Here is a 13,340-nt window from a genome sequence, read left to right on the forward strand (position 1 = left end):
CACCAAAACACCAAGATCCAATCTTGTCACTACCAGAAATTTGTCTCACAACAACAACCAGAAATAAACAACCGAATTTAACCAGCGAGGTTCTAAGAAACAGAAGTGACCATTCTAAATTATTTAACCTGTAAAAGTCCAAAATATTAAAACATTCAAGTCAAAAATTATAAAAACAACATATTACAAAGAATTTAATAAATGAGAAACATTTCTTTTCTGTTGCATTGAACGCTTAATGTACAACCTCGGAGTTTTATCAGATTTCATCCTAGCATGAATCTGAATCACTGATTCAGACACACCAGCATTCGCAGCAGCAGAAATACCACCACACCTATCGCTATGTTCTCCAAAATTTTTCCAATTTGGAATACCCAAATCCTTTAAAGTCAATCTTAATTGATCTAAACAATAGCGATAGGATGCTGGCTCATCTAAATAAACTAAACCATTTTTAACTTGAGGCATAAACAAATGATCTTCTTTAACACCAAAACGAAGAAAATACTTAAATAAAATATTTACAGGACAATAAGGAGAATCTTTAATACAAGCAATAATGTTTTCATTTGCATCATGAATTTGATTTGTCTTACCTTTTAAAAATAATACTTTACAATCTCCATTATCTAAAAATTCAAAACTAGATTTTTTTAAGTCAACAGCTTCTTCAAATCTAGCCATACAATTAAATTTTAAAACAGTTTTAGCTACAATCTGCCATTTGTCAATACTAATTAAAAAATTATTGTCCCTCAACTGATCACCCTGTAAAACTTTGTCAATCATATTATTCAAAACTTCCTTGTTCATAGGAGCACTTTTCTTAACAGGTTTCGAAAACCTTTTTTCAATACTCTTGACACAACTAACAACATCAGGATGATCAGTTGGGGAAGGTAAGTCAGCTCTAAATAATTTATTTACATGATTTATTGCAGCCCTAGCCATCAAAACCGTACTTAAACTATTTTTCTGTTCCGAAATTTTAATAAAATAGGTCATAATAACTTCTGGGTGCGATGGCAAAGCTACTAAATTATTATCAACACAAAATTTTTCAAATCTAGAAAAAGCTGACAAATATTGTTCCCTAGAACCATGAGCTAATTTTGTAGAAATACAAACATCAATTTTCTTGTGATACATTTTAAATTCCTCAGAAACACCAGTTAAATTTAAAGAACTCGTTCTTACAGATTTCACCAAATTCAACATCTCATTGTCAATTCTTAGTTTTTTAGCCTCCATAATCTGCAAAATATAAAAGATTAAAACATTCCAATAAAATCAATAAAAATAAAATATTTAAAATCTACAAAAATCTTTACATTTCTCACATCCTCCCAAAATACAAAATTTTGAATGTACTTGACTAGAAAAAGCATTACTAATATTGAAATTAAATTTCAAAGCTAAAGTATCAAACTTTTTAACACCTTTAAACATTGAATTTAAAACAAATTCTCCAGAAACAAATTTAGGGCTAAAAACTAAAACAGATTTAATAAATCTATTAAAATGACAACCATCATCACAAATAAAAGTCCAAAAATATGACGAAATCCATTTTGGTACAATTAAAACACCATAACTATTACATTTTTGCAAATGATACAAAGCTGGTATTATTAAATGAATAGGAGGAAAAACAAATAAATTACAATTAGGAACTTTCTGCGCAAAAAAATTCATTCCTAAAGAATCATTATCTTGAAATTTAGAAAAATAATTTACACATTTCTTATTTGTCTTTGACGCAAAACAATCAATTTCAAATTCTCCAAATAAAGAAGAAACTAAATAAAAATTATCAAAATCTAAAGAAAAATCATGTAAATCAAACGTTCTTGACTCATAATCAGCAAATTCAATTATTGGATCATTTCTAGAAATATAAACAACATTTACAGTCAAATTTAATTCTTTCCATCTTATAAAAATATCTAAAATCATCTGCTGCAAAACAACATTTCTTGAACCATTAGTAAGAATAATTTCACAATTTTTATTATCAGTATAATGTAAAATGCTCAAATTTTTAAATTTTAAAACTTTGTCACTCATATAAAAATCATAAAAAGCTGTTAATTCTCTGTAAGTCGAAGATTTCTTTGCTTCACAATCATTAAACAATCTTTTAAATAAAAGCTCTCTGTTATCATCCACATTATATACACAAAAACCAATATCACTGGCATCACTTCCAACAGTAATATCTAATCTAGTTTGAGAAAGACTTGGCCTTAACGGCTGACCATTTAAATTTCTAAAATTATCAGCCAAAAATGAAAGTTCTTTAATTGCTCCATCAGATAACACAATCATACTATTCCAAGATTTAGCCTTAGAAATTAAATGATAAGAAGATCTGCACAAAAGCCTCACACAAGGACCCATTGCTTTTTGACAAAATTGAATTTTGCCTAAAATTCTAGCCAACTTTTTTATGTGGACTTTCTTTCTTTTTGAATTAATTAAAGTTTTAATAGAATCACAAATATCATTAATTTTCTCATCAGGTACAAAATATTTCATACTAACCGAATCACTTATTAAACCCAAAAAGTTGAGAGACTGTTTTGGGTCACCTGAAGACTTCTTCTCATTTACTGTCCATCCAGCTCTCTCCAAAGTCTCTCTAGCAAACTTCGTGTCTTTAACACATTGATCATAAGAAACAGAAAAAATTCTCTGATCATCTATAAAAATATGAAGTCTAACACCCTTAGACCTCAAATAAATTTTATGAGGAATCAGCAACTTTGTGAATATAAATACAGCATCCTTCAGCCCCAAAAACAACACATTCCAATGCCAGTATAAAATTTCTCCAGAATCTAAAACAAAATGACAGCCAACATACTTTTTGTGCTCTTCATGCATCTTTAAGTGCCAATAACCTGAATCCAAATCATCACTTGTCTGATAGTCACCCTGCTTCATCATTTTTTCTCCAACCTCTAAATCCTCCAACTTCACCTTTCTATCCTCAATAAAAGGATTTAAATGTCTAGAAGCATCCACTACCAACCTCTGCTTCTTACTAAAAACAACAGATAGAGGAAGAACAATATATGGCCTCTCCTTTACTCTAGAAATACAGCCTAAACTTTCCAAACGTAATAGTTCTTGGTAGGCAAAATCTTTCTCCTTCAACATACTTTTATTATTATCACAAAAACTAGGAGGAGGAATACTTTTAAACGGAATTTTATAACCATTTTTTATAACATCTAAAATATAATCACTAGCTTTCAACTCATCTTTCCAAAAACTAAAAAATTCAGGATTATTTATTCTTCCTGGCACTCTCGAGTCAGTACTTAACTTCTTTCCAACATAATTAGAATTGTTGACCAACATTTTTGCAACATCCTCCTCCAAATCCTCAAACACAAAAGGTCTGAAATCTGTATTTTCACAATCCATCTTTTCTAAAATTAAATAAAATTATCCATAAAAATAAAATTCTAAAATTAGCATAAAAAATCTACAATAAAACTTCACAGGTACCTATTTTGAAAATATATATATATAAATAAAATAAAAAACTATACAAAATCCATAAAAAACTTAATTTAAAATAAAATAATCTTCATAAAATAAATAAAAAATCTTTCTTGAAAAAGAAACTTGCAATTTTAATTTTTTAATTTTGGACAATCTTTTTTATGATGCCCTAACATATTACAATTATAACATACATTATTTGCAATCCTATCAGCAGAAAATTTATTAAAATTATTAAATTGTCTACCACTATATCCAGCACCACTATCCCCCTCATTTCCCCCACGCCCCCTACCATTCTGTCCACTACCCCCTGCACCACCAAAACCACCCCTCTTGTTTCCATGATTTTCTCTCCTTTTATTTAAAATAAAAAGAGCTGACCTCTCCGCTGCCCTAAACTTCTTAGTTTTACTCTCCGCATCCTCATCTTCCTCAAATAAAGTCTCCTCTTCATACATCTGCACAGTCTTCCACCCTGCCTTACTCCTACTAGCCATTTGATTCATCAAAATCTCATAATCTACCGACTGCATACTACATTCAATCTTCTCCACCACAATACCCAATTTATCAACTACATCATTACTTTCCGCATTATTAGCAATCTTGCCAATACCTTCTTTAACATCTTCTAAATCATGTTTTAAATTCATAAGAACACCTATAGATCTTTTAATCTGTGGCGATCTATGCCTCGCTTTTTCCGCCAACACTTTTGATTTTCTATTTTCATTTTTTAACTCCTGCATTTTTAGTTTAACATTATTAAACTCTAACAATTCTTGTTTACTCAAAATTTGAAAAGTCACTGAGGGACCTGCCGCCGGCAACGTTCCCGCACCCGGCACCGTCGCCGCATCCAATCCTGTCGGCAAATTTGCCGGAACTTCACTATCATTATTTACCACACGACTCATTTTCAAATTTTTCTATAAAAAATAATAAAAATATAAAAACTTAACTTAAATTTATAAAACACACCTTCCTAACCAAATTTAAAAAACCTTAAATAAAACAAATAAATAAATTATAAAAACATTAACACTAAAAGTATAAATATTCACTTGAATCAACATCCACTACGTTCGTTCCCAGAAAAAATTCTAAAATAAAGTAAAAAACCAAACGCGGCAAAATGCGCTTTACCAAAACAGGGATTCCAACTTTTTCTCACTGCAGCAACAAAACTGAAAAAATTACTAAACAAAGGGCATTAACCATCCTTTATGAATGAAGATGTTCCTCTCCCCTCATTTCGTCAGGGATTTATTTTATAAAATAAATGAGGTTTCTTCTTTAGCGAGGACTTTATAAAACAATAAATTAAAACGTATTTACCCGGAACCAGAAGGCAAACTGAGAAAGAATTAAACATTACAACCCCTTTATATACTTTTGCTAGCCACACAAAATCTAAATTTCGTTTGCGCGGCTGCGCCGCGAACGAAATACCAATTTTAAACAATGCAATTTTACCATTTTACATCATCCTACATATATTAGCTCTTAATTGTATCCAAAAAAATACTTTTTATTTGTGTTTTTAAAAAAATTGTTAACTCTAGAATCGAAACAAAGTTGCCAACTACTGAAATTGGAGCCTAGTGTTTCAATAGTTTATCTTGTCTTGTACCTCTCTGATTGGAAACTTTATCATAAAAATATGAATAACCATATTTTTAATGTATTTAGTGAAATTTAGTATTTTTTTATTTTAAAAAGGTAATTTTAAGAAATTAGTTATCTTTAACTTTTTTGATATTTGGCAACCCTTATTGCACAATTTCCTCGTTTCCATTTCATTCTTCTTACTAAATCAACATTACACAACATAAACGAATCCTACCGAAATAATTGTTAAATATAATAATTTGTTTTGAAATGTGATAAGAATGATATAAAATGTTTTGTTAATATACAGGTAACTTTATTGTTTTATTTTTAGAAAAATTTATACTTAAAGTTACAACAATAATGTATGCTAAAATTGTCAAATTTTTCAAAAAGCTTATTTTTTGCAGTTAATTGAGTGTGTACTAGTCATAAAAAAGTAAATTAACAACCTTAATTTTCTTGTTTTAATTGTTTATATCGGTTTTTCTATGAATAAGACAATTTTCGTTCAGACCACAATTTTATTTTTATGTCCAGTATAGTTATTCGAATGGTAATGGCATTTCAATTGTAAAGATATAGCCGTTGATTTTAAATAAAATAGGAATATCCGTTTTTACGCATGATTTATAATTATATCCACATACTTTGCCTTTTTTTTGAAATCGCTCTTTTATTTTTTGTATTATCAATGTGTATTTTTAATTTAGTGTGTTGAGTTGATTGACAGTCTTCAGAAAATCTTTTAATTATCAAGGTATGCCCTATTTACTAACTTTGTTTGATTTTAATGTGTTTAATACGGGTGTTTTAATTACTAATAAATAAAGTATTTGTAATCTTTCAAGGGAAAAAATTATATCCAATATTTTGGCAAAGCAAAGAATTAATATTAAATCGAAACTCTCCAATTTTAGAATAGGACATTCTGTGAAGATGAGCGAAGATCCTAAATATCTCAAAGATTTGCGCGTCGCTGATCTAAAGCAAGAGCTAGAAAAGCGCGGCCTCCAAACCAGCGGAGTCAAAGCGATCCTGGCTGACAGACTCAAAGCTGCAATCAAAGAGGAAGGTTTCGACCCCGAAGAATTTGATTTCAATGCCCAAACCGACGCTGAAAATGAAGGTGGCGAACACGCCGAAGCTTCTACCAGTGACAATGTAGAAAAAGAAGAGAAATACAAAGCTGAAAATGATAATCAGGATGAAGAGGAGGAAGTTGAAGATAGGGATGGAGATGATCAGAAAAGTGAAGAGGAACAAGAACAGGAAGAAAATGAACAAGAATCACAAGAAGAAGATGAAAATAAGGAGGAAGAAATGGAAGAAGCCAGCAATGATAATGAAAACAAGAATGACAATGAAACCAATGATGAAACTCTAGAAGATGAGACGATGAACGCTGAAGAGACAGAAGATAAATTGGAAGATTCGATTCAAGAAGAAAAGATTGAGAATAATACAGTAGGTGGGGTCTAATTTCATAATCTATTTCAAATATTTATCCTAGGTTTTTTCTGTTAGAATTGGTAGTTTGTATTTTTGAAGTCAAGTTATTCTTATTATCAGCAATCAGAATCATCAAAAACAAGATATTTTTTTTATTATTTTAAATTCAACTACAACCTTTTCTTTGAAATTTTTGTACAAGCTTAAAGGTTTTTAACATAACATTTAATGCGTTTTGACTGTTGAGACATGTTACTTCTGCTTAATGTAACATTTTAAATGAATTCAACTTTATATCTTAATTTATAGAAGAAGCAACATCTAAGAATGAAGATAAAGAGCCTGATGAGGACTCTTTGAACCTGATGGTTGGCGATGAGGATAATCTTTTTGCCGACGAGGAGAAAATGAACGGCGCCCCTAGTTCTCCACCCCGCCCAGAAACTGCTCCCGTCAAACATCCATTTACAAGCAAGGACACGATAAGTCTGAGTTCCAGGGTTGACAAAGCGCCCAGTGAAAATAGTTCCATGCGTGTCAATCCTGACGAGAGTCAAAGTGTGGCCAGCCATGATTCTGGAGATGCACTGATGAACCAGCAGAGTGAGTCTGGTGGCTCAAAAGCTGGCAGCAAGAATGGAGATGATATGGATAAGATTCGCAATTTGTGGGTCAGTGGTTTGTCTGCGACAACTAAAGCTGCGGATTTAAAGACCGTCTTCAGTGCGTATGGCAAGGTAGCAGGGGCAAAAATAGTTACCAGTTCGCGAGCTCCAGGGGCCAGGTGTTTTGGTTACGTCACAATGGCCTCACCACAAGAAGCTGACGCATGTATTGATAAGCTTAACAAGTCTGAATTGGGTGGTAGTCTGATTATGGTTGAGAAAGCTACCGCCGACAATGGTCCACATCGTAGGAAGGATGACCACAGGGACAGAGGAAAATCTGCTTCCAGAACTTCAGATTCTCGAGCCACAAGTGCACGCCGAAGCGATCGTCGGGAGGATAGCAGTCGTAAAAGTGGGTCAACTTCCCGTTCCAGCAGATCACATCACCGCGAACCTGCCTACTCAGGCAGGCATCATGATTTAGCAAGCAGGTCAGGTGCTAGCCACAACAGGTCACTCCATGACTCGCACCACAGCAACAGGTCAACTGATTTAAGGCGAGATGACAGACGGTCAGCCGGCAGGTCAGGTGGCTCCGACAGAGATAGAAGATCAGGTCCTATACTAACACTCAATCAGATTAAGGATCAAAGAAAGAGAGAGCAGGAAAGAGAGGAAGAGAGACGCAGGCGTGATAGAGAACGTCGTCGTGAAGAAGATGATGAAAGACGCCGCAAAGAAGCTCATAGACGGCAACAAGAAGCCGAAGAAAAACTACGACTAGAACGAGAGGAATTAAAAAGAGAAAGGGAACGTTTGGAAAGAGAAAAGAAAGAAATATTGGAGCTAGAAAGAGAACGTCAACGGGCCGAAAGAAGACGTCTAGAACGAGACAAAGCTGAACTTGAGAAACTAAAACGGTCACAATCAATGGTCGGATCAAGTAGTAGCAGCAGCAGGATGGATGATAGACGGGTAGCCCCCAAAAGACCTGCTGACGACAGGGATTCTTATCATCTGGACAGGAAGAGAGAACGTGGAGGGAGAGAAGATATGTCTGGATCAAGCAACCAATCAGCAAGTGGTAGGTCTTCTAAATATTCATTCAGATTATTAAAAGTATTAGAACTTAAATATTAAGTATGTTTTAAAATTTCTATTTAATTAATCTTTGAATTCTGTAAAATTCTAAAAATAGAATATCACTAATAGGCTTTTTTACAACATACACTATAGTATATATTTTTTTTATTTGCATCTTCTTAAGACAGGAAATAATTTTAATAGGGTTTGGTTCATAATAAAATTATGCAGGAATGTTATCAAGAAGACCAGACAGAATGCCCCAATCCTCCAGCAGGTATGACCGCCCATCAGGTAGAGACTTGGATCCACCAGGTCATTCAAGTTCCCGTGGCATGTCAGATTTCGGCGGACCTATGGGTTCAGGAAGCTCCAGAGACGAGGGAAGGTCTCGGGGAGGTGGAGACAGATGGGGTTCAAGGGATGGTCCAGGATCCAGCTCTAGTAGAGACATGGGCATGAGCAGAGATAGAGACAGGATGGGGGGACCACCACCAGGTGCCAGGGAAGGATCCAGAGCAGGGGATAGAGACGGTGGAAGATTCAGAGACAGAAATAGTGGCATGGGGGCAAGCAGTTCTGGTAGAGTGGACCGTGGAGGCGGAGATCATCACAGAATGGAAGGTGGTGGACAAAATTACCGTGGCGAACGCTCCTCACATCATCCTTCGTCAAGTGGACGCGGCGGTGGAAGCCGGGGTGGTCCTCAGGGTGCCTACGAGGGACGGTCAGGCGGAGCCAGTAGCGGCTCTCATCATCACGGCTCCAGCGGAGGGCGGCCAAGGTCACCCTTCAGCTCATCCTCATCAGGTTGGTCTTCAAAAGGTGGAGCTGGGCTAGGCGGAAGGGGAATGAGTGGAAGCGGTGGAGGTGGTTCAAGTTATATGGGAGGTGCAGGCGGATCATCAGCGCCTCTTAATAGCGATTGGCGTGTTGAAATGGACTCTGGTACAGGCATGCGTGGGGCCGGTGGCCTTGCTGGAGGACTTCCGCCAGGATTACTAGAATCTGCAAGTGCAGGACTGCCAGGATTGGGCCTGCAAGGATTTGGAGGTGGCGGTGCTGGCGGAGCATCTTGGGGTAATTCCCTGAGCATGCAGACAAAACAGCTTCAGGCGGCGGCAGGATCCCTGATGGCCAATCTGACCGGCTCTGCCAGCGGTTTGTTGTTGCCTCCTGGAGGCAGAAACGACAGATTTGATGGATACAGTAACAACAAGTCAAATATGAATCAAAGGAGATATTAATTTCCTTTTAAAAAAATAATGCTTTTTTCTTAAGCTTAATTTAGTGTTGTGTATTATATGATATTAATATAATAAATGTTTTCGTAAAAAATATTTTTTTTTTTGTTCAGTAATGGTAACTTTAATTGTAAACTATTTTCAAACCCCAAAAGAAACAAAGATCCAGCTCTTAAAGAATAAACCTTACAATAATAAAAGGAAGCAAAATGAAACTAGATCTTAAATCAAACTACCATTTGGGTCTTTGAAATAGAACAATCCAAAGCTAGAAATCAATATGCAACAACCTTCTCAAATAAGTGGAAATATTTAGAATCTTTTAGTGAAACTAATGAATTTTCAGATTTAATGAAACAATTTTGATTGTCCAGTTTATGATGTTTAATGGTTTAAATAGGAGGGAGGGGTATATTGGACTGAAAATTATAAGTACTGTTATAAACGTGAGTTTTCTTTAACTCTTTCGATTCGAGGGTACCTTTTATATTTAAATCTTAGCTTGCCGTTTCTGTCATTTTTTTTTGAATTGGTAAGAAGTAGTCTGATGTCAGTCTTTTGTCTTGAAGTTTTATATTTTGTTTTTAGGAAATGTTGCTATTATTTCAATTTTGTTATTAAACTATTTTACAAAGTGGTATAAGAAATCTGGAAGAAAATTGTGTGTAAACTAATTCAGAATTAATATCACCAATGATATGAAAGTGAGAGATACAAACTATCAAAGCTTTAACACGAAACTGCCTGAAAGTTATATACAGTATCAAACATTACAAACTTAATTCAAAGATATGAAACATGGTACACCAGTTCTTCTATCTACAGTAGATTTCCTGTCGGGTTTAAGAAGATTTATTTTGAAGATTTTTCGAGTCCCAACGTTTATTAAGGTAAGGTATTATCTTTCATGGACTAGTATGCCAAATAATCTTTTGAAACAAAACTAATAATTCAACAAAATCATACAACTTTAATGTTACAAATTGAAATGTAAATTGAAATTCTTGATATTTTAGGTTAAATTCAATAATTAACGAGAAGCATATTTTGGAAAACATATTGTATAAATGAAATAAGAATTAACAGATTTACATTTGAAATGGAAGGGAAAAAAACGTGATACTAAAACCTTTGTCCATGTTTATTTATAGAGAAGCTCCTCTACCATTGTTCTATGTCGGTATGTCTCAAGATTATCATTAATTTTAATTGTCTGAAACCCTTCCTAATATTGGTGCACCGTAACCTTCAAAACCAGTTTTAATGTGTATTTAAAAAGTTTATTATGTGAATAGTCTTTTAAGAAAAGAATATTTTAATGACTTTTTGGTGAATTTTATGGCAATTGCGTTGTTGAGCTAAAATGTTTTATATAAGTATATTTTCAATCGAGCTTCCAAATACTCTTTACTGTGCAAAATAATTTGCTTTGTAGGATGTTTTATACTTTGATTATGAAATGTATATAATAGCCCTGTGTCCCTTTAACCTATTCTTATTTCATGAAAATAATAATATTATATATAGGCAATGTATGTGTGTGTGAAGGGTGATCCACAGGCCTCCAGCTGTAGCATAGTTGGTCTCGACATCCTGGGTACCAGGCACCCCAAACTGTTCACCCATATTCTAGAGAGGATGGGCTTCTCTTTGAACTGCAGTAATGTAGGTAATATATGTTTTCATTTACCTCTAACAACAAAATCAATTTTATCAGCGCAGCTATTCTGTAACTTGTATTAAACCTTATGTTCATAATTGCTTTGAGAAAAATAAAGACAGCGTTACAAATATGCTAAGACCAAATTTCCTCTATTCCTTCAGAGAATAGAGAGAAATTTTTACTTAACATAACTAGTGATTGCAATCCGTCAAATTTTTGGGCCGGATTCTTAAAAGAATCTGTCAAAAAAATGGCCGATTCCTTGCGGATTCTGGATTCTAGCAGTATTTTGAAGGATTTTTTTAAAATTAAGTGCTACATATGTCCTAAACATTAATGTTTTTGGTGTTCTCTTTAATTCACTTTCGATAATCGAACCAGATTTTAAAAGATTTTATATGTAATGATGATAATCTTTGCCTTCAAAAAGAGGCAGTTGAAAGAAAAAACTCAAGACGCTAATTTTAGAAAACTATTATTTTTAGTGATCTATGGGGGTGTTGTGAGCGAGCGATGCCAACCCGACACTGCAGGAAATTAATATACTAAAATGGATTCAGTATCTTTATTATTTTCATCTTTTGAAAAAGTTGCTTTGCTTTTACTACTCAATTGAGATAGCATCATTTATACTACCCAAATAACTAACAATATCAATGAATTAATATATAGGTATTTAAACTGGTTTCTCTAATCATTTGGGTGTTTTAAAGGCCTAAAAATGGCCTTGCTCTCACAAAGCCCATCTGTCAAACTTATTAAGATTTTGCGTATCTTAACCGTTTTTCTTCAGATTCTTAATAAGTACGAGTAGGTAGTTTCGAGTTAGTAGATTCTACAGCTTCTTTTTATAAATCAAACATCCTATAGCTTTCCCCTGATCAAGGGGGGGGGGGGGAGTTTTGACACATTTGCGTAAACAGTGAGTATAGGCTTAATCTTTGGACTGAGAGGATAGGTTATTAGGGATAAATTCATTCTTATATGATGAATTTTCCCAAGTTTTAAGATTTTTTGGATAGGCCTCCAAGTTCAACTTATGAAACAAAATATGCATTTTTTTCTTCAAATATGTGAATAACATTCAAAAATATGCATATTTTGTTTTATAGGTTGACTTCTAACTCTTCAAAAAAAAAATTATTTTTTAATTTTTACCTGTACAGAGAGGACCTGGAGGCCTGCAGCTCCTGAACTTGGAGGCCTATCCAAAAAATCTTTAAACTTGAGAAAATCCATCATATAAGAATGAGTTTATCCCTAATAACCTATCCTCTCAGTCCAAAGATAAAGCCTATACTCACTGTTTACGCAAATGTGTCAAAACTCCCCCCCCCCCCCCTTAAAATGCCGTGTTATTCAGTATATCCTTATTAACAATGTTTTTGTATCTTTTACAGGTATGGAATTCTTCGCCCATATCCTCTGAAAATAGCTTAAAATCACCTCAAGATATTTTAATAAAGCATACCTGAAAAGAACATCAAATTTGGATTACCTATAGAAAAAAAACCTTAGTATTTTAATTTATAGGATATCCTTTAAATATATAGAAAAAAAAATCATTTAAAGAAGACAAAGCATGAACAAGAGCAAGTGATGTTAAACACTTTCCAGTAGTGAATCTTATTTTTTGTATTTATTTAAAGTGCACTAGTATACCAATTCTGAAAGAAAATACTTAGGTTTAATACTGGAAGGCACTAAGATTTACTTGCTCTAGTTCGTGCATATTCACTAGTCCCCTTTAGGAAATAAAAGGAGAAAACTAAGGCAAATCATTGTTATATTAATTTTAAAAATACAGGAAGGCAGTTTGTATTGAGCCCGGCCCTGTATCCAACTGACGCCCTCAACATCCTGGTGGAGACTGGAGGCTTTAGGATCATCACTTCGGCCGGTCAACCTGCCACCAATATTGTAGTCTGGACGCTGGAAAAGTGATGGATTTTCTTTCGTATTTTACCGGATTTTTTATTATTTTTTATGATTCTAACTTGTATATAAAAGAAACTATGGTGCAATAATAACATGGGATTATACTTGGTTGTGATTTAAACTGTGATTCTATACCTATATTAATATTATCTTTTGTACAAATATATATTTTCTATAATATTTATTGAAATAAATTATAAAAATTTCTTTTTTTATTCTTTT

The 13,340-nt window shown here is 33.7% G+C and overlaps 2 protein-coding genes across 3 annotated transcripts; both read left to right on the top strand.

The window, feature by feature from the left end:
* Positions 1–5,099: 5,099 nt before the first annotated feature.
* LOC145317378 (uncharacterized) lies at positions 5,100–9,608 on the top strand. 2 transcript variants are annotated; one of them, XM_080158425.1, is made up of 5 exons: positions 5,100–5,440; positions 5,844–5,890; positions 6,051–6,601; positions 6,892–8,274; positions 8,505–9,608. In XM_080158425.1, the coding sequence occupies exons 3-5, from the start codon at positions 6,070–6,072 to the stop codon at positions 9,518–9,520; spliced, it is 2,931 nt and encodes a 976-aa protein (XP_080014551.1). In that variant the 5' UTR covers positions 5,100–5,440; positions 5,844–5,890; positions 6,051–6,069; the 3' UTR covers positions 9,521–9,608. The 2 variants fall into 2 exon arrangements, with proteins under 2 accessions (XP_080014551.1, XP_080014552.1); XM_080158426.1 differs by having other exon boundaries at positions 5,282–5,440; positions 6,070–6,601.
* Positions 9,609–10,170: 562 nt separating this feature from the next.
* On the top strand, positions 10,171–13,324 carry LOC145317381 (uncharacterized). The gene is made up of 4 exons (XM_080158433.1): positions 10,171–10,407; positions 11,045–11,186; positions 11,666–11,710; positions 12,985–13,324. The coding sequence occupies exons 1-4, from the start codon at positions 10,309–10,311 to the stop codon at positions 13,122–13,124; spliced, it is 426 nt and encodes a 141-aa protein (XP_080014559.1). The 5' UTR covers positions 10,171–10,308; the 3' UTR covers positions 13,125–13,324.
* The last annotated feature ends 16 nt before the right edge of the window (positions 13,325–13,340 follow it).

Source organism: Acartia tonsa, chromosome 4 (assembly GCF_053477335.1).
Source record: "Acartia tonsa isolate MP-2025a chromosome 4, ASM5347733v1, whole genome shotgun sequence".
NCBI classification, from domain to species: Eukaryota; Metazoa; Arthropoda; class Copepoda; order Calanoida; family Acartiidae; genus Acartia; species Acartia tonsa.